General features: G+C 41.1%; 1 protein-coding gene across 1 annotated transcript in view; it reads left to right on the top strand.

Moving 5' to 3' along the window:
* The window catches only part of RUNX3 (RUNX family transcription factor 3), a 173,857-nt gene that overhangs the window by 88,282 nt on the left and 64,809 nt on the right, over positions 1 to 20,766 (top strand). Inside the window, exon 4 of the mRNA XM_081961972.1 lies at positions 7,258 to 7,362. Coding sequence (XP_081818098.1) covers positions 7,258 to 7,362 — 105 coding nt within the window. The remainder of the gene's footprint in view (positions 1 to 7,257; positions 7,363 to 20,766) is intronic.

Here is a 20,766-nt window from a genome sequence, read left to right on the forward strand (position 1 = left end):
AACTTCAATTGTTAGTCCCACGGTTGTCCGTCTCCGCCTCAATCCTTTATGGATGATTTTAAAGCTTCTCCAAATATTTCTGCTGAATTGTAACCTTTAGTGCTTAATTACGAAATAACAGGGAGTAATCGCTTTCATTGTGTTTAATTGCTTCATTTTGATTAACCCTAAATTACCTTTCATCTTGGCTTGGCCCTCTCTCTTTCATTTTCTGGCTTCTGTTCGCTGCTGGGTGTATGGCCCTTGCCCCACGGCTTAGAGGCTCAGCCAGTGTTGCCTTCAAACGTGGCAACTTTGAGATGTGTGGACTTCAGTTCCCAGAATTCTCCAGCCAGCCATGCTGCCTGGGGAATTCTGAGAGTTGAAATCCACGCATCTTAAAAGTTGTTCCATTGGAGAATCACTGGGCTAAGTATATTGCCCCTGAGCTAAACTTCTTGTTTTCTATGAAATAGAAAGTATCCCAATTCATGGTGCAGTGTGAATGAAAGGTGTGTTGGGATTTAGACCATTAATCTCCCCAGCCTTTTATCACACTTTGGATAAAAGTGGTGTACTTGCTGTTCTCTGAGCTTGCTGGTGTTCTGATGTTGTGGCCTACTTTGGTAATGAAACTTCTGCAAGAAAACCATTACTATCCATCTTCTCATCGTTCCTATCACCCACCTCCTCCCACTTATGGCTGTATGACTGTATCCTTAGGATTTATATTGATTGTTTCCTGATTGCCTATTTGTACCCTATGACTATCATGAAGTGCTCTACCTTTTGATTCTTGATGAATGTATCTAGTCCTTTTATGTACACTGAGAGCACATGCGCCAAAGACAAATTCCTTGTGTGTCCAATCACCCTTGGCCGATAAAGAATTCTATTCTATTTTATTCTATCAAGCTCAGAGAACACAGTTCAACCTTGAGCCAAGAATGTTCTCTTCTTTGGATAAATGCTGCAAAATGAAAGGAATTCTTGTCCAAGGATAATTCTTACATCGTTTCTTTCAGCTAGATTTACTGAGAAGAAGAGTTTATATGTGTTCCAGCAACAGAATTATTTCCTATTCAGAACCAATCTATACCGTACAACATTGTTCATTCATTCTTGTAAAGAGGAGACTTTAGATTGTAACCATATGATCCAGCAAGGTTTCATCATGGATCTTGGGGAAATTGCAGCTGACTGTTTACATAACAGTCTCCTGGATCTTTAGCAGTCTAAACCAATGGTTATGCCTCTATGCATTTGTAGTAAACAGCCTTAGACCAGTTTGAGCAAGGAATGAGGCATGGTCCCAAAAATAATAATAGCCATATTGATGTGATTGAAACTCACCTGTTGGGGTCCTTGATAATCCCTGAGCTTGGTGGTTTTCTTGCAAACCATCATCACCAAATTAGGTAACATCGTCAGTGCGTTGCGGTGGTGCATTGATTGATACACACCTAGGGCGCTGATGACATCACGTAGTTTGGTAATGAAACGTCTGCGAGAAAACCTCCAAGCTCAGAGACCACCAAGGACGCCACAGCCCAATCCTACCTATCCTACAATTTTTTTTTTCTGATTAAATTAACCCGCCTGTTGTGTTTGTGTATGCGTGTTTTACAGTTGAACATGGAGTTTCAATTCCACTTTCGGCTCTTGGTACACACAAACACACACACACACACACACACACACACATGGGGTCAATCCTGGCACGTAGGCTCTATAACAGGGGTGTCCAAACATGGGAACTTTAAGACTTGTGGACTTCAACTCCCAGAATTCCCCAGCCAGCTATGCTGGCTGGGGAATTCTGGGAGTTGAAGTCCACAAGTCTTAAAGTTCCCAAGTTTGGACACCCCTGCTCTATAAAATGATCAGTGAATAAAACAACAATCATTGGATCAAAATCGTCTTAGGGTGACTTTAATTCAATCTTTTTTGCAGCCCAACTGCCGTCTTTAGCACACATTCTTTCTGCGAAATGTGGCAGGCACTCCAGGTCTCACGGTGGCCTGCTGGCCTTCCACCACCCCCTCCCCCAAATGTCGAATCCTTCATACAGGAATTCTGAAAAAAAAAAAAGATTTCTGGGGCTTTTCGGCAAATGATCTTACAAATGATTTGCATGTAATGACTGTTTACGTGTCGGGCTCCGTGAAACTCAACTAGTTTACATTCTTTTCTGCATTTCCGTTTTCTTGCTGGATCTTTTCCCCAAGTGGCAAGACGGCCTTTTTTTTCTTTCAAAAACAGCGGCCCCCACCCGCATTTAACTGCTTGCAGGTTGATGAATGGAAAATGTTTTGCTTTTATGAATTAAGCTTTCATTTCTGTCCTCAATTATTTGCTTAAGTCTCCTCCCTCCTCCTCCCCCTTCTTTTCTCCCCCCTCCCCGTCCGCTTTGCACAGAGTTCCAAGCGTGAACCCAGCTCCATCCGAACTTGACTCTTGAATTCATTAGAAGCCCCCACTTGGGTCTCCATGTCTGGGCTGAGAAATTACAGTAGTCTTGACTCCTTTGATTTCAATCCTTCTCTCTTCGACTTGCACCAAGCTTAGAAAAGTGGCAGCAGGGAATGAGGTTTTGGGAGGTGTGGTAAACATCTTTGTCCTCTGTTGCAGGCGAGCTTTTGATCAAACCTCTATAAAGCTCATTAAAATATTTTCATACATGGGACAGTTCTTCTTCTTTTTTTTTTTTTTTTAGCAAAATTGGTAATGATTGAGGGTTTCCCCCCCCCCTCCAGTATGGAATATTTTGGATTGGAAATGGGACTGCATGAGCTGCATATTTGAATGCATCCCTCCTTCCATTAATTAACTCCTTCCATGCTGGAAGTCAGGGAGAAATAGAAGGCAAATCAGGTCCAGGCAGAAGAAGAACATCGTGGCTTCAAAATCTAAGGGACTGTTTAGGAGAAAACTCAGCAGCACTTTTTCATGTGGCTATTGACAAAAATAGGATTGCCAACATGATTGCCAACGTCCAATGATGGATATGGCAGAAGAAGAAGAATGCTGGAAGTCAGATTCTGGATTGAGATTTTTGAAACCTTCTCTTCTTCTAGTTATGATCTTTGGCCATGCATGAAACCCAACTCTAGCAAGATATTAACGCTGTTGGTCCTCAATTCATTTAGCAATAGCAATAGCACTTAGACTTATATACTGCTTCATAGTGCTTTACAATACTCTGAGCAGTTTACAGAGTCACCATATTGCCCCCAACAATCTGGGTCCTCATTTTAACTGACTGTGCAAGGATCAAAGGCTGAATCAACCTTGAGCCGGTCAAGATCAAACTCCAGGTTGTGGGCAGAGTTTGCCTGCAACATTGCATTCTCACCATTGCACCACCAGGACCAAGGAAAGGAGGGAAGAAATAGCAATAGTACGTAGACTTATACACCACTTCATGGTGCTTTTACAGCCCTCTCTAAGCAGTTTACAGAGTCAGCCTATTGCCCCCAACAATCTGGGTCCTCATTTTACCTACCTCATAAGGATGGAAGGCTGAGTCAACCTTGAGCCTGGTGAGATTCGAACTGCCAGATTACAGGCAGCCAGCAGGCAGCAGAAGTAGCCTGCAGTACCACTTTCTAACCACTGCGCCACCGCAGCTCAAAACTAACCAGTCTCATTATCAACTTCTTCTGTTTGACCACAATCCCTGCCAGCCAGCCTGGCTATAATTCCACCTCCAACCGGCAGTGGCTGAGTATCTATTCAGCCAAAGAGGCCGTGATTATGTGGTTTGAAGACAGAGTTCTAGGAACTCAATTGCCTTCAGATTCATCAGAGCTCTCCTTGTTCTGAAGGTAGAGAAGGTTTCCTGATGACTCCAGGGCACTCTCCTCACATTTGCAGTTTGAACGTTCAAGAAAGACCTATGTGTACACCTGGAAACCACAAAACCACAGAAATGAAAACCATCTTGGAAGATGAGTCAGACATCTGGAATTTGCTGAGCTCCCTGTCAAACATGGAGGGGGGGGGGTCGCCCAGGAAAATGATAGAGCAGTATTTCTCAATCAGGACTGGTTTCCGGGGTGTGGACTTCAACTCCCAGAATTCCCCAGCCAGCCTGCGACTGCAAAGAATGTCCTACTCATTTATTTTAAGGTATCCTCATCTATTATTATAATTAATGAGACAAAAGAAACAGCCACATTCTTGTGGGGTAGAAGAAAAAGAAAGATTTGCAGATAAACTTTAGACAATTCTATAAAAACAGGAAGTTTTCCATAAATAAAAAGGAGTATTATGAGCATTATGTTTTATTCAGTTGGGAAAATCTCTGGTTCCTCTAATGTAATAAAAACATTCCTTAATACTGGCTCATATTTGTTAAATAAAATCCTCAAGCATTAATTTTGGAAATGATGAAATAAATATTATGTTTTCTTTGATCCAAAACAAATTCCTCTCAAGTTCAGAAAAGAGGGGGTTGGATAATAATAATAATAATAATAATAATAATAATAATAATAATAATAATAATAATAATAATAATAATAATAATAATAATAATAATGATTAATGCCAAATCCGGCGAAACAACTGGCCGCTGTGATACAATTCTGTTGATGCAATAATAATAATAATGATAACAACAACAACAACAAAATATAAAAATAAAATAAAATAATGAAATGAAATGAAAATAACATTAAAATAAAATAAAATAAAATAAAATAAAATAAAATAAAATAATAAAATAAAATAAAATAAAATAAAATAAAATAAAATAAAAAAAAATAAAATAAAATAAAATAATAAAATAAAATAAAATAAAATAAAATAAAATAAAATAAAATAAAATAAAATAAAATAAAATAAAATAAAATAAAATAAAATAAAATAATAAAATAAAATAAAAAATAAATAAAATAAAATAATAATAACAACAACAATAATAAAAATAACAACAAAATATAAAAAATAAAATAAGTAATAAATAAAATAAAATAAATAATAAAATAAAATAAAAATAATAAAGTAAAATAAATAAAATAATAAAGTAAAATAAATAAAATAATAAAGTAAAATAAAAGAATAAAATAAAATAAATAAAAATCCGCACAGAATTAATTGGAGATAAGAGATATTGGCAATCTATTTTATACCATGATTCAAATTAAACTCAGCTAACATCTATTTTAGGGAAAGACATTTCACCTAAGAAACACACAAAATTTGAAAGAGTATCGTCTGTCTAACATGGATGGATGTAAAAACTGGGTCAATTTTACAATTTGATAGATAATTTAGAATCACCAAAATATGTCCTGACAAATGAAACGGCAACACCTTTTTGGGTTTGTGTAGAGTTTTAACTTAGATTTGGAAAACATTGCACAAATCACAGAATTTTATTATTTTTAAAAAGTTTGTGATAAAATTTAGTGGTATTGTATAGAAAACCACAGGTGATGGCCTCTTAGCTTGGGGCTGTTTTTACTTTCTGGTGCTGGATTTAATGTGATGGGGTTGGAATTTGTTTGTTTCTGCGTGTATTTGTTGTTGAATACTATCCAAATCCTTGTGGGATTGGAGCAAATTATAAGGACAAATAGACATATAGACAGACAGAAATACATCTGGGGCTAAAGAATAAATGTTGAAATTATAACCCTTGAGGGAAAGACACTTTTCATATTAGGAAATATGAGAAAAATGATGATTGGAATATTATTATTACTAGTAAAACTGAAAGGATAAGCGGTGCACGTTAACCCTAAATTTGATGGAGTTATTACTTATGGAGGTATTGGAGTTATTGGTTATGTGAAAAGTAATATTTTTATCAAAAGATAATGAGATGGCTATTTATCTATTTACAGCACCTTTTTATCGAGCGGTTCAAATGAGAAAATATTACCTCTTCTCTATTAAAATATGTTTTTTTTATTTTTATCTTGGCTTTATTAGTTTTACGCATAACTCAAGACAATGAGCATATCCAACACACCTTCCTCCTCCTGTTTTCCCCACAACAACCCTGTGAGGTGGGTTGACTGAGAAAGAGAATGAGCGGTTAACTCTCTCAGTTGACTTTCATGGCTTAGGCAGGACTTGAACTCACAGTCTCATGCTTTCTAGTCTGGCGTCTTAACCACTAGACCAAAGTAGCTCTCATCTCAATGATGATGATTTTTCAGAGCTCAGCACATGGGAAACTGCAGTAAGACCCAGAGATGGCCATAGCTTAATCACAAATTGACAGAATGGACTTTCTGTACAGTATTATACTTCGGAACAGCACCAGATTCAATGCAGACACTGGTAGTCCTCAACTTAAAACATTTAGTGACCGTTCAAAGTTACAACGGCCCTGAAAAAAATGAGTTTCACAGTGATGGCTCTTGCAGCTTCCCCGTGATCACGTGACCAGAATTTGGATGCTTGGCAACTGACTCGTATTTATGACATTTGCAGTGTCCTGGGGTCAGATGATCACTTTTGGTGGACCTCAAGTTAAGATTCACTTAGCGACTATGTTACTAATTTAACAACTGCAGTAAGAAATGTCGTAAAATGGGGCAAAATTCACCTAACAACCATCTTGCTTAGCCACAGAAACGTTGGGCTTAAATTGTGGTTGTAATTTGAGGACTACGTGTACAGCATTTGACAAAGCTGAGAGTCAGTTTGGTGTAGTGATTAAAGGTACCAGATTAATAACCAGGAGATGGTGAGTTCTAGTCCTTCCTTAGACACAAAGTCAGCCAGGTGACCTTGGGCCATTCCTTCTCTCTCAGTCCCAGGAAGAGCAGGTAAGGCAAAGCCACTTTAAAAAGTCCTGCCAACAAAACTGCAGGAACTTGTCCAGGCAGTCACCGGGCATCAAGTCTGATCAAAGGCATGCCTGCCCACCCCCCCAAAAAATAACGTTGTGTGACTGTTCATGTGTACACAAGGTTAGCAAATACCTCAATACATACAGTTAAAATAGCATTGTTCAATGTTGAGCTTATTGTAAGATTTATAGGGACACACATGATTGATTGTGTGTCCTTCTAGATGTCAGCTTGAGAATCAAAATTGTCAACAAGAAGGTCTCAGTTTCAGATCCGCTTGGAAATGCAACATGGATGGGTAACTTCTCTATGCAGAACAGGAATTTTGTTAGTCTATCCTATTTGGCTATGGTTTTGTTTTGGTGTTTAAATAGAACTACGTACTTTACTTAAGAGGATACCATCAGTTCCTGAATTCATGCAGCCTTTTTTCCCCTCTGATTTCCCCTCTTTGCTATTTCTTTTAAAGGAAAAAGCTTTACGCTGACCATCACAGTCTTCACCAACCCTACTCAAGTCGCTACATATCACCGGGCCATTAAAGTGACCGTCGATGGGCCCCGGGAACCAAGAAGTAAGTGAACTCTTTATTTTCAGAAAGGAAATTGGCGTCTATTCTCATATGTTCACTCTCTGCGTCTATCCTCTTGGTCGCCAAATTGGATCAAGTAGATGTTGATTGACAGATGGCATTGCTGAAATGTTGAAACGGGCTTCTTCTTGTGGGTATTTCTGAGACCACCACCATCATAATCTCCAATGGAGGGTCCTGCTGGGGGAGGAAATGCAACCAGGGTGGCTAGTCGGAACCAATGAATTTGGTGGGATGTACCCCATTCAGTGGTTGGGATTTGGTTGGGATGCAGCAGAATGTAGGATGGGAGAGGGAAAGGAGGTCGTTCTGGACTTATGACCATAACTAAGGTCAGAATTTTCATTGCTAAGCAAGTTGGTTGCTCAATGAGTCATGCCCGATTGTATGACCTTGTTTTTTTGCCTGCCTGTTAAGTCAATCACTGCATTCATTAAGTCAGGGGTGTCCAAACTTGGCAACTTTAAGACTTGTGGACTTCATTAAGTGAATCTGTCTTCCCCCACTGACTTTGTTTGTTGGAAGCCAACTGGGAAGGTCACATGACCCCGGGATGCTGCAGTTAACATAAGTAGATGCTCCCAAGCACGCAAATTTCGATTGCAGGATTGTGGGGATGCTGCAATTGTTATAATTGTGAGGACAGGTTGTCAAGTCACATTTTTCAGTGCTGTTGTAAATTTGAATGGGCACTAAATGAATGGCTGTAAGTTGAGGACTACCTATATGATGGCTCATGGGTATGCTTTAAAGTTGATAGTTTTAAACCAGGTTTGGCAGGATGAAGGCTTAAGATGCATGCACTTCTGAATCCCATTATCCAGAGCATCAGTGCACAACGGGGTTATCCAGAATATCAGTGCAGAATTGTGAATCTCACAGAAATGATCATGGGAGCCCTAAAATGAATTTAGCCTGGCTTGAGAGGCAGGTGGGGTCCAAGAAAACTGCCCCTTATCTAGGGGGGGGGGAATAGGACATTCTGGCCATGACTATGTTGTGTATTGCTGTTTTGTAGTCTCCTCCAAAGCATGACCTGAGTACCTTTTTCGAAAAGGCAACTCACTCTTGAATGTTGCATCTCAACAGAACAACAACAGAATAGCAGAGTTGGAAGGGACTTTGGAGGTCTTCTAGTCGGGCAGGAAAGTATACTATTTCAGACAAATGGCTGTCTGATCTGTTCTTTAAAACCTCCAGTGTTGGAGTACCCAACTTCTGGAGACAAGCCGTTCCAACGATTTCGGTAATTGTTCTCACTTATCAGGAAATTTCTCCTTAGTTCTTGGTTGCTTCTCTCCTTGATTAGTTTCCACCCATTGCTTCTTGTTCTGTCTTCAGCTGCTTTGGAGAATAGCTTGACTTCCTCTTAAATACCCTTGGGCCTGTGAAGGTTTACATTTAAAACTGAGTTCTCATGTTTGCAATTTTTTTAAGTGTTTTCATTTTCCTAATGCTTTTCTTGCAAATAAGCACCACTGTCAAGCCGGCCTCCCTCAGCAACCAAAAAAGAAACCACTTAACTCCATTTTGCAGAATTAAGAGTACTTTTACTGGCTATGAAAAGATAGCAGCTAAGCAAAGCAAGATCTGAGGCAAAAGCGCGCGAAATCATACATATCAATATGTGACCAAACCCCTCTCCCTGGTAACCCTCATCCCAGTGTCCAATCTGCAAATCTCTTAGGTGTCAAGTGAGTTCCATCTTCAAGGAGCATCATCAGGTTGGTATGCAGGATGGTTGGCCTTGACCAACACCAAGCACCAGTCTCCAGCATGCACAGGAGACGGTGAGACCAAAACTCCCTTTTTACAATCTCTCCTGTACTAAAACTTCCCCTCCCAAATACCAGCTCCCCCTCCCCGTTTCAATGGCAGCCGAAAGCAAATACCAAACAGAGGCTGACAACCACTTTGTGAAAGAAGGCTGAAAATGTATTAATTAACTTGTTCTGGGGTTAGAAAATAATATTCTATTTTTCAAAAATATATTTTAAAATGTTCTTTCACTCTCTGTTCACCCAACATGTTTAACTAGATCAGTTACGAACATGGCAGCTGCAGATAAAACATGGGCTAGAGTGAATCTTGGTTAGTTTTCTTGTAGTTTAAAGAGCTGTGCTAACTCTTTGATTAAATTTTGATTAAGCGAATTGTTAAGTCTACAAATCTGACACTGGGCTAAACAGGAGTCCTGTAGCACCTTCTCTGACTCACAATGTTATTAAAAAGTATATGCTTTCGTAAATCAGATAAATGTTATCAAACTCCTGATTTGTTTTGCCCTCCTAGACTAACAGAGCTCTCCTCCGTAAATCCAAGCTGAACGTGTTGTGTGAATGCAGCCTCTGTGTTGTGAATTCAAGGAAAATTGATTGTTGTATACCAACAATCAGTTGTTTTGCTGAGGTGGGCAGCCATGAAAATTTGATTGAAACATTAATGAATGAAACCATAGGGGTGGGGAAAGTCATCAGTTCCCTGTTAAACCAAGCTCAATCTCCAGAACTGAATTCTATTACTTTAGAGCAGGAAAGATGGGATAGCAAAAACTAAATTTATGATATCCACCAAGGTGCGTTCAGGATAAGCAGTGTGTTTGTTTCCCTGATTGTATTTAATGCTCAATGCCCTGTTCTAAGCAATAAAGTTGTTATGTTTACCCAAGTTTGGTTTTACTTTGGAGAAAGTTCACTAAAGGTTGAGTTTGCTTACCAATATTGATGTGATGTTTATATATTAAAAACTCTGTTGTAACCTTCAAAAAAGAGTGTCAGAACAGCTAACTAGATTACTTACACAAATCGGTGGAACGGTAACAAAAAATAATTGCCATATATCACAAAAAATCTCTAGGAGCATCAGCTAACCATCCAAAGGAAAAATCCCAAACTTTAACAAGCTTAGTAAAATCATGGAAGCAAAGCTTGTTGAAAAAAATAGTATTTTCAGTTACCAGCAGCACATAACATTCACCCACAAGGATATTATTGTCATGAGGCAGAGAGTTCCATGGTCAGAGTTCTGCCACAGAAGCAGGGGTGTTGTGTGCAGCCACCAGGGAGATGAGGACTCCAGAACTTGCAAGATGAACCAAGTTTGCAAAGTTAAAGAGCCAAAAGCAGGATAGCTTCAATACGTGCAATTGTTCTGACTAGGAATCCCATCACCCCAGGTAGCATGGTGACGGTTGATGGGCTTGGTAGTGCAAAAGTTTTGTTTGGGGCCCTTAAAACGATGAAAATTGGCTTCTCCCAGCTCTCACATCTGGCCTCTTCAGAAATCAGGAAAATATTATTGTTTAGCTCACCTTTTTTATTTTTCAACCACATTTATTTTCTTTCTTTCATTTTCTTTCATTTTCTTTCTCTCTTTCATTTTCTTTCTTTCATTTTCTCTTTTTCATTTTCTTTCTCTCTTGCTTTCATTTTCTTTCTTTCATTTTCTTTCTCTCTTTCATTTTCTTTTTCATTTTCTTTCTCTCTTGCTTTCATTTTCTTTCTTTCATTTTCTTTCTCTCTTTCATTTTCTCTTTTTCATTTTCTTTCTCTCTTGCTTTCATTTTCTTTCTCTTTCTTTCTCTCTTGCTTTCATTTTCTCTCTTTCTATCATTTTCTTTCTTTTATTTTCTTTCTCTCTTCCTTTCATTTGCTTTTGCTTTTTCTCTTTCTTTCTTTCATTTTCTAACTTTCTATCATTTTCTTTCTTTTCTTTCATTTGCTTTTTTCATTTGCTCTTTCTCTTTCTTTCTTTCTTTCCCTCCTTCCTTCCTTCCTTCCTTCCTTCCTTCCTTCCTTCCTTCCTTCTTTCATTTTCCCTTTCCTTTCCTCTGTTCATTTCACTTCCAGAGGGAAATTACTGTTGCTTTCTCCTCCCTTGGCCATTCTTATCTAGGGAAATGGAGTGGGGAGGCGTACATTCCCAAGTTAAAGATTTAGCATGTAGTGTGAACTCAACCTAAGGTAGACATGCAGGACTCAGCTAAGACAGGGAAGGTGTGTTTTGGGCATCTTTTAAATGCCCTACCCTACCTCTGCATTTGGAGTTCACAGCTGCCCCTGAGTAAATGCATTTAGCATAATTATAAACGAAGGCCCAGCTTGTGTAGTGAATCATCCTCAACTCCTCTTCTGCATTTCAACAGAGGACGGAAATTAAAGATTTCTGTGATAGGCTGATTAGATGCTGGATGTGAGATTTGCTAGTTCTAATTTGACAGGTTTCTGGCAAACCTGTGGGCGAATTATCTTTATATGGCAGGTTTTTTTCCCCTCCTCCCCCACCTTTCGTGTTTCTCTACAGACTGAAATTTTGCAATTGGCTGTAGAACAGGGCTTTTGGGAGGCAGCAGCAACCACACCCAGACAAAAAAGAAATCGAGAAGCCTCTGTGGTTGCAGCAATGAGCCAGATTCACACATGCGTGTAAATCACTCCCAATCACTCCCAGTCTGTTTGATTCCTTGAATTGCTGTTTTCAGGCAAACGAAACTTGGTATTTGAAAAAGGTGTATTTTTCATTACATCCTATGTAATGGGAGAGGATACTTGGGACCATGTAGCTCAGGGGTCCCCAAACTTGGCAACTTCAAGACTTGTGGACTTCAACTCCCAGAATTCTCCAGCCAGCTGGCTGGAGAATTCTGGGAGTTGAAGTCCACAAGTCTTAAAGTTGCCAAGTTTGAAGACCTCTGCTCTAGCTCATCTGTCTTCCCTACACAGAAATCCAAATTTGAGGACCCCTGATAGATCACAGTCCAAATTCCTCCTGCACATGCCCAGTGAACAGAAGGTCACAGTCTCTTTTGATCCTCACTTCTACAGTTGAACTTGGACTTTTCCCCCTAACTTTCAATCAGAATTTGTCATCCATAACTTAAATCGATGTCCTCCATTTTGCAGATCAAAATTCTTCTACAGATCACCTTCGTTCCTTACATTTTTTAAAAAATTGGCATCATAACCCTCCTCTTCACCCAGGGGTGAGATCCACTTACCTTTGCTACCAGGAAACCCTGATTTCTAGGTAATACAAATCGCCCGGCACAGCTTGATCGTCGATAAAACTGGTTCACCCAAACCAGTAGCATTTTTTCTACTACTGGTTTGGGCAAAGAGCTGGCATCTTTGCTACCAGATCGGGCAAACTGGTCCGAACCGGTAGCAGTCAACAGTAACAGAGTTGGAAGGGACCTTAGAAGTCATCTAGTCCAACCCCCTGCTCATGCAGGAGACCTGTACTAGGGTTTTGAACTGCCGAACTGCCGACCTTTCTGATTGACAAACTCAGTATCTTAGCCACTGAGCCACTTAGTCAGGCTAGTATTTCACCCCTGCCTTCACTCTACCCATTTCTTCTCATTTATCTTGCAGGATTTGGTGGGAATTCCTGGTATCATCCAGCCACATTGTGGTGCTGGGCCACTAATCTTCCCCAACCACAAGATGGCTAAGATCAGGTTGATCTAAATGACTAGTGGGAATGGCCTCTTTGTTTCCAGCCTTGGATCTCCTCAATATCTTTCTTGATCCTCATTCCAGTTGTCTGAATGTACTGTCAGATGAGTGCCTACTGACAGGGTATGGCTGAAAAACTCAAGAGGACAGCCATGGAGGGTACAATCAAAGTTCCACGGATCTTTTATTTTTATTAAGCGTGTCCTCTTGCAGAATTTTGATTGCACCGTCATGGCTGCCATCTTGATTTTTTTCCCCCAACCCTAGCTGTAAACACCCCTGTGTCACTTAGTCTCAAAAACAGTCAAGATTCCTTGAAGGCTGATGGATGGGTTGTTTGCAAAAGTTAGGCAACTTCCGGATGTCTGAATATTCTGTCAGATCAGGGGGCGCTCACAGAGTATGGTTGAAAAACTCAAGAAGAGTTTTTCTTCTTGGGTGGTGCCATCAAATCTCCGTGGTTTTTTTAGTGTGTCACCTTGCAGAGATAAATAGATTAGATAGGTAGAGTCGGAAGGGACCTTGTAGGTCATCTAGTCCAAACTCCCCTCCACAAGAAGGAGACCCTACACCAAGGATGGTGAACCTTTTAGTCACGGAGTACCCAAAGTGTGCACACGTGCCCAAATGGCAAGGTACGGGCGCATAGGCTCCACACATGCGTGGCCCAAAGACCAGCTGGCTGGTGGGAGGCATATGTGCATGTCAGGGATGGGTTCCTGCCAGTTCTAACCTCTTCTATAGAAGAGGTTCCACAAATCTACAGTGCCGTTTAGAACCGGTTCCAGCTCCCTCCCCCCGCCCGTCTGCACCATACTTGCCCCGCCCACCGCTCACTGATTGGCTGGTTCACCAATCTCCCCGCCCGCCTCTAAGAGTCCTATCTAAACCTTAAAGCTTTCAAGTTTGAACACCCCTGGGTTTTTTTTTCTAAAGGGTTAGCCGTGCAAGGGTCTTGTAACCTGACAGCTTTAAGACTTGCACACTTCAATGCCAGAGTTCCTGAGCCAACATGATTGGAGGAGGAATTCTGGGAGTTGAAGTCCACAAGTCTTAAAGCTGTCAAGTTTGAACATCCCTGGGTTTTTTTTCTAAAGGGTTAGGGGTGCAAGGGTCTTGTAACTTGACAGCTTTAAGACTTGCACACTTCAATGCCAGAGTTCCTGAGCCAACATTTTGGTTGCTAAGCAAAAGCGTTGTTAGGTGAGTTTCACCACATTTTACAATTGGCCATGCCCACCCAGTCACATGGCTGGCAAGCCACTCCCACCCATTCACATGGCTGGCAAGCCACTCCCACAAAGCAGACCACACCTACAGAAGAGGTTCTAAAAAATTTTGAAACCCACCACTGGCGCATGTGTGGCGGAGACTCGAAACAGAGCTGGGGCGATGGCACATGTGCCTGCAGAGAGGGCGCTGCATGCCACCTCTGTCACACATGATATAGGTTCGCCACCACTACCCTACGCCATCCCCAACAAATGGCAGTCCAATCTCCCCCTGATGAAGCCTCCAGTGATGAAGCTCCCACATCTTCTGAAGGCAAAAGATTTGATCACACCATCATGTCCCTTTCATGATTTATCACACTGCCTCGGGCTTAAGAACAAAATCGATCACCTTTTCCTGTGGTCACTGACCAATATTAATTTCAACACATTGATATATACCTGAGGTTAAATAACTGCAGAATGAACCTTGTGGCAACCATATTGCACGGAAGCTATTCCTGTTTGATGTTAGATCAGCTGAGCAAAGTGTTCTATGATAGCTGGGTCTGTTGTTCGTAGTGATGAATTTAGCTCAGGGGTTGGCAACCTTAAACACTCCAAGAGCCATTTGGACCCGTTTCCCACAGAAAAGAAAAAAAGGGGAGCCACAAAGCCCTTCCCGTGCCTGACTATTTCCTGAGCTAGTATATGCTGTTGAATTAAATGTTCTGTTTTCTTCTGAAACTTGTCTTGTCTTGGATTTAGCCATGGTTAGCCTACCGGGGTTGAAAAGCTCAATAAATCACATGCTGGCGGGTTTTGCACATTGGCGATTGTGATACATATTTTGAGGGACAGGGAGCCGCAGCAGAGGGATGGAAGAGCCACATGCGGCTCTAGAGTCCCAGATTGCTGACCCCTGATTTAGCTAAATGTCATTCTAGGGCAGAGGTCTTCAAACTTGGCAACTTTAAGACTTATGGACTTCAACTCTCAGAACTCCAGCCAGCTATTCTGGGAGTTGAAGTCCACAAGTCTTAAAGTTGCCAAGTTTGGGAACCCCTGTTCTAGGGTCTTGCCTGATAGCCCCTTAATTGCTTACACTTATTAGTCAACCAGGAGAGGCCAAGAACGGGTGTCTAGAGGATATTGTTAAAGCCTCCAGAGAAGTCACAACAGAGGACGACATGAGCCAGTGACTCAGCCAGCAGGTTCTTTCTGCAGACAGTGATATTTCTGGATTTTCCTTCCAGAGCTGCTAATGGAGAGACATCAAACAGCATGAGCATGAAAGACCTATGGTTTCTGTGGTCGATGAGCTGTTGGAGTTACCTAGCGAGATGATGTTTTTAATGATTTCCCAACCCAAACTTATTACAGAAATTCTAGAATTTGTAGAAGTTCCACTTGGAATGTCCAGAATCCTTTGCTTAAACTTAGCAAACAAGGCAACGCCCAACACATTAAAAGTATATCCGGTTTAGAAGGCCATTTAGGACGGTGTTTCTCAACCTCAGCAACTTGGCGATGTGTGATCTAGAACTCCCAGGACTCCTTCCTCTGAAATAGGTGTGTCAACGACGGTCAACCTGTGCCTCGTTTTGTAGGATGGAAAGCAACTCCTTATGAGAAAAGAACAGAAGCTTCTTTTCTGGTGCTTGTTGGGACAGGAGTCATTCTAATGTATGTTTACATTACAAGATGGCCAATTTGGGGTGGAAATTAGGAGAACCTTTTTTGACGGTACAGTCAAATCAATAGTAAAAGGGACAATGAAAGGTGGAAGATTTCTAGAAGAGGCCTGGAAACCTTCTATTAGTGATCTCTTTCTCTATTTCTTTTGGATGTCCTACAGCCAAGCAGTTGGTTAGAATGAAGAGCCACAATTCGGGTGCATATGTACCCGTTCCTTTAGTTGAACACTAAGGCATCTACTGTGCTCTTCCAAGCCATATGAAATATTTTCAAATGGGAATCTGTTGCGGAATGAGACAGCTGACTCACCGTGACCAACTTGTCACCGCCACCTTTCCATGGCCAACTCGCCGTGGCCAACTCACCAGGGCCAACTCACCGCAGCCAACTTGCCATGGGACAATTCAACAATTCAATTTATTTAAAGTAGTTTTTAAAATTGTATTAATTCTTTGTCATTCACAGTTCATCTTGTCCTTCTTTTAGCATCTTTAATGATTCTATTTCACTATTTCTTTGATATTAGTGTAACTCTTATCCCATAGCGTGTTGGCCATGGTAAGTCATTCCATGGCAAATTGGCCACAATGAGTGGGATGCGGTGAGTTGACCATGGCGAGTTGTCCAAAGGGTCATTTAGTCTGTTGAAGAAGAAACGAATGTTCTGAGCCATGTGCTGAAATGATGGGGTTAATCTGAGTTATCCCAGACAATTTTGACACGCATGTTGATGCTAAAATGTTGGAGGGAATGTGATAAGAGATACTGGCCTGAATACCTGGATATGGAAGAGATACATTCACAAGTTCCTTGATGGACAACTTTGAGGAACAAGAAAGCCACGCTCCTTGTATTTCCTAGCTGGTGCCCTCCTCCTGTCCATCCTACTCTTTTTCACCTGTGCACCTGGCTTGTAAAACCAGCCTTGGTATTGTAATCCTCCCAAGTACTTCTGGTTCCACAATAGAGAGGAAACAGGTGGGATTGCAGAAGAAGGAAGGTGAGCAGCTTCTGCTCAGTGATGAAAGTAGAAAGATCCAGGTGGCCACATCGGCTTTAACAACACTTTGCGGTTTTGTTTTTCTTTTGGCTTGGATCTGCAATCAGTTTGTTAATCTGTTAATTACACAGATTAGAATTGATTCATGTTTTCAGTTTCCTCCTCCGTGGAATCTTTAAATGCCATCTCATTTCTTTTTATTATTATTATTATTATTATTTTAAGGCAGAGAGTCGATACAGGTAGCGAATGGAGCATTTATGCCTCCTAGAGAGAAACCCTCCTTTATCTGAAGGCCTCCGCTTAGAATCACAGCAGGCTTGTAGGTTCAGAAGGACAGACATGGTTGGAGCATGGATGGAAAATATCAGATCATAACAACAACAACTTTATTGTCACTTTGAATGTACACTAATCGGCATACATTAAAATGAAATGTCATTGCATACAGCTCTCAAAGGGTCACCACCTCCAATATACAGTACATAGGTAAAGGTAATGTCTCCGTGGTCATGTGGCCGGCATGACTAAATGTTGAAGGCACAGGGAATGCTGTTTTCTACTTGCATTTTTACATCCTTTCGAATTGCTAGGTTGGCAGAAGCTGGGACAAGTAACTGGAGCTCACTCTGTTACGCGGCGCTAGGGATTCGAACCGCCAAGCCGCCGACCTTTCCGATCGACAAGCTCAGCGTCTTAGCCACTGAGCCACCACGTCCCTGTGTAGAGTACATAAACATGGCTAAAAAAACCAACCAACAAATAACTAAATACAAAATTATGCATATGGTCACATATATGAAAAAGAGAAACAACAGAGTCTACTTTGGATGTACACGGCGAGAAAAGCGAATCTTGCGAGTTTACCAAATGGATGGCATAGCTCTAAGCTGGATTGGGAAATTGGGGAAAAAAGAACATTCTGGAAGAAAGCAATACAGTTAGTCCTCAACCTATGACCACAGTTGGGACCAGAACTTCTGTTGCTAGGTGATGTGAATGTTAAGTGAATTATGTTTGGTTTTACGCTATTTCTTGCCATGGTCATTAAACAAACCTGGCTTTTCCCATTGACCAAAGGTGCTTTTTTCAAAAGGCTACTGGATTTTGTTTTCCCTTAAAGACGTTTCTCTTCTCATCCAAGAAGCTTCTTTAGTTCTTCAGAACTGAAGAAGCTTCTTGGATGAGAAGAGAAATGTCTTTGAGGAACCTCCTGGAAAAGTCACAAAGAATGATCACATGACCCTGGGATGCTGCAATGATTGTAAATCCATGCCAGTTGCCAAACACCCAAGTTTTGATCATGTGATCCCCAGAGATGCTGCGATGGTTGTGCGAGGACCAGTCATAGGTTACTTTTCTCAACTTTGGTCATTAAATGCGCAGTTGTAAGTCGAAGACTACCTGTAGTAAAATGAGATGAACATGCCCAAGAAATTATCAGGAGTTGGGGTCAAACCAAAGGAGACTTCCCCTTCATCATTGTTTTTACAGATGCTTGTAGGTATTTCTGCTTGACCAGCTGCTATTGGATCATCCCTTATTCAAAAGTGTCCTTTGATTGAGATGGCTGTCAGGAGCAATTCTGAATGTGGCAGTGTTCTCCGAAGGCAGTTTCCATTCGTTGTTGTTGTTGTTGTTAGTTGCAAAGTCATGTCCAACCTATCGCGACCTCATGGACAACGTTCCTCCAGGCCTTCCTGTCCTCTACCATCCTCTGGAGTCCATTTAAGCTCAAGCCGACTGCTTCAGTGACTCCATCCAGCCACCTCATTCTCTGTCGTCCCCTTCTTCTTTTGCCCTCAATCATTCCCAGCATGAGGCTCTTCTCCAGTGAGTCCTTCCTTCTCATTAGGTGGCCAAAGTACTTGAGTTTCATCTTCAGGATCTGGCCTTCTAAAGAGCAGTCAGGGTTGATCTCCTCTAGGACTGACCGGTTGGATCGTCATGCAGTTCCATTCATAGAGTTGCTTAATAGTAATCTTGTATTCCAAGGCATTCAGGTCTGAATTCAACAGTGCTAAGACGGGAGACCAATGCTCTCGAATAGGAGTCTCCAATCTTTGCAACTTTAAGCCTGGAGGACTTCTGGGAGTTGAAGTCCTCCAGGCTTAAAGTTGCCAAGGTGGGAGACTCCTACTCTAGAACAGGAGTCCCCAATCCCTAGTCCATGAATGGACACCAGGCTGCCGCATGCCAGAAACTGCACCATGCAAACAAAGTGAAGTCCCATTGGTGAGATGCAGACAGTATGCAAAACTACATCCCCTCCGGTCCATGGAAAAACCTCTCTCCATACAACCAGTCCCAGGTGCCAAAAAAAGTGGAAGGTCGCTGCTCTAGAACAGAGGTGGAGAACTACGGCTCCTTTATGACTTGTGGACTTCAATTCCCAGAATTCCTGAGCCAGCCATAAACTATGGCCATAAAAGTTCCAAAATGACTTGCTATATTCAAATATCTGAATTAGACCACAGCCATTCTGGAATTTAAGGAATAATTAAGTGAAGTTAGAGGTCCAGGTTTCCTCAAGACTTTTGCTAGGCCAGGCTGTTCTCTCCCTGTTTCTGCTTCCAGCTTGTAAAATGAACCGTGTTCATGGTTTTCTCTGTAACCATCGGGAGTTAGAATGTTAAACTTTAAGAGGCTAAACCAAAAAGCAAGCTGCTAGTCCCTATGAACAGACAGCCGAAACTCATTACAGAGCCAAAGAGAAAAGTGGAAATCCTATCAGACAATAAAATCTTTGAAATGAATGTTTGGAGCCCGAAGAGTCCCCGATAACAATCTATCATGTTAGCAATATTCAAATGCCGTTTATTTTATGGGTTTCTTTCTACAACTATTTGGCAAAACATCCCACACTTTATTTATGCGTTTATTTTTTTAAAAAATCTGCTTTGGAAGCCAAGCAAAAAGGTATGCAGGGATGCCATGCTAATTCGGTAGCTTTGGCAGATTCTGTTTTCAGTTAGAAAACCATACTTTAAAAAAAAAAACAACCTATCTTGAAGGATAGCCGGACAAAATTCAACTGCTCTGTTTCATTCTTCATTTGTTTCTTCTTCCCCCAAAGTTTGAGGAGGCTGATGAAAATCCATTTGCATTTAATAATTGTCCTTCTTAAATACATAGCCGGGTTTTGTTTCGGGTCAGTGGATGCAGATAAATTTAATTGCTTATTAAAGTGAAATTTTGTCTTCTAGCTTAGTGGTGCAGAAGAGAGCAACCAGGACGATTAGGACTAAAACATATGAAGAACAGTTGCAGGAACTGGGCAGGGCTAGTCTAGTGAAGAGAAGGACCAAGGGAGACATGAGAGCAGTCTTCCAATTTTTGAGGGGCTGCCACAGAGAAGAGGGGGTCAAGCTATTTTGCAAAGCACTTCAAGGCCAGACAAGGAATAATGGATGGAAACTGACCAAGGAGAGACTCAACCCCTACTATGGAACATCCTTCCCCTTGAGATCCAGCAGGTCTCTCTCCCAACTTTCTCAAAACTATGAAGAGCTGGCTTTCCCCTCAGGCACTGCAATAGGGCAAAGCTGGAGTTGTAAGAGTTTTGTGGGTTGTGTATCTAGGGTGTTGGATTATGGTGCCAGGCTTTCCTGTTTCTGTTTCCATTGTTTTCTTGTTGTCCATTTTTAAAAAATATGATATTGTTTGTATATTATGGTTTTGAGCCGCCCAAAGTTCTGGTTTGAAGGCAGGCAGCCATACAAGTAATTTAAATAATTATTTGTTATTACTGTTGTTATTATCCAAAATAGAATCACCAAAACAATGCTTGGGAGTGTGTATGAAAGCATTAAAAAAACACAGAAATGCAATATTATGAATTGGGAAGTTGATCCGACCATATTGGAGAACAAGAACGCCACAAGAGCTGCCATTAAACAGGGTTACAAATCTCTCTACCCTTTGGACTTTCTGGGAAAGCTGAGTCTTTGTGACTCTTCCACTTCTGAAGGTGAGCAGAGTTGGGACTATACTTATTTCAGGGAGAATGCAATACCACCAA

Source organism: Natrix helvetica (genome assembly GCF_964273705.1).
Source record: "Natrix helvetica genome assembly, chromosome: 9".
Lineage (NCBI taxonomy): Eukaryota > Metazoa > Chordata > Lepidosauria > Squamata > Natricidae > Natrix > Natrix helvetica.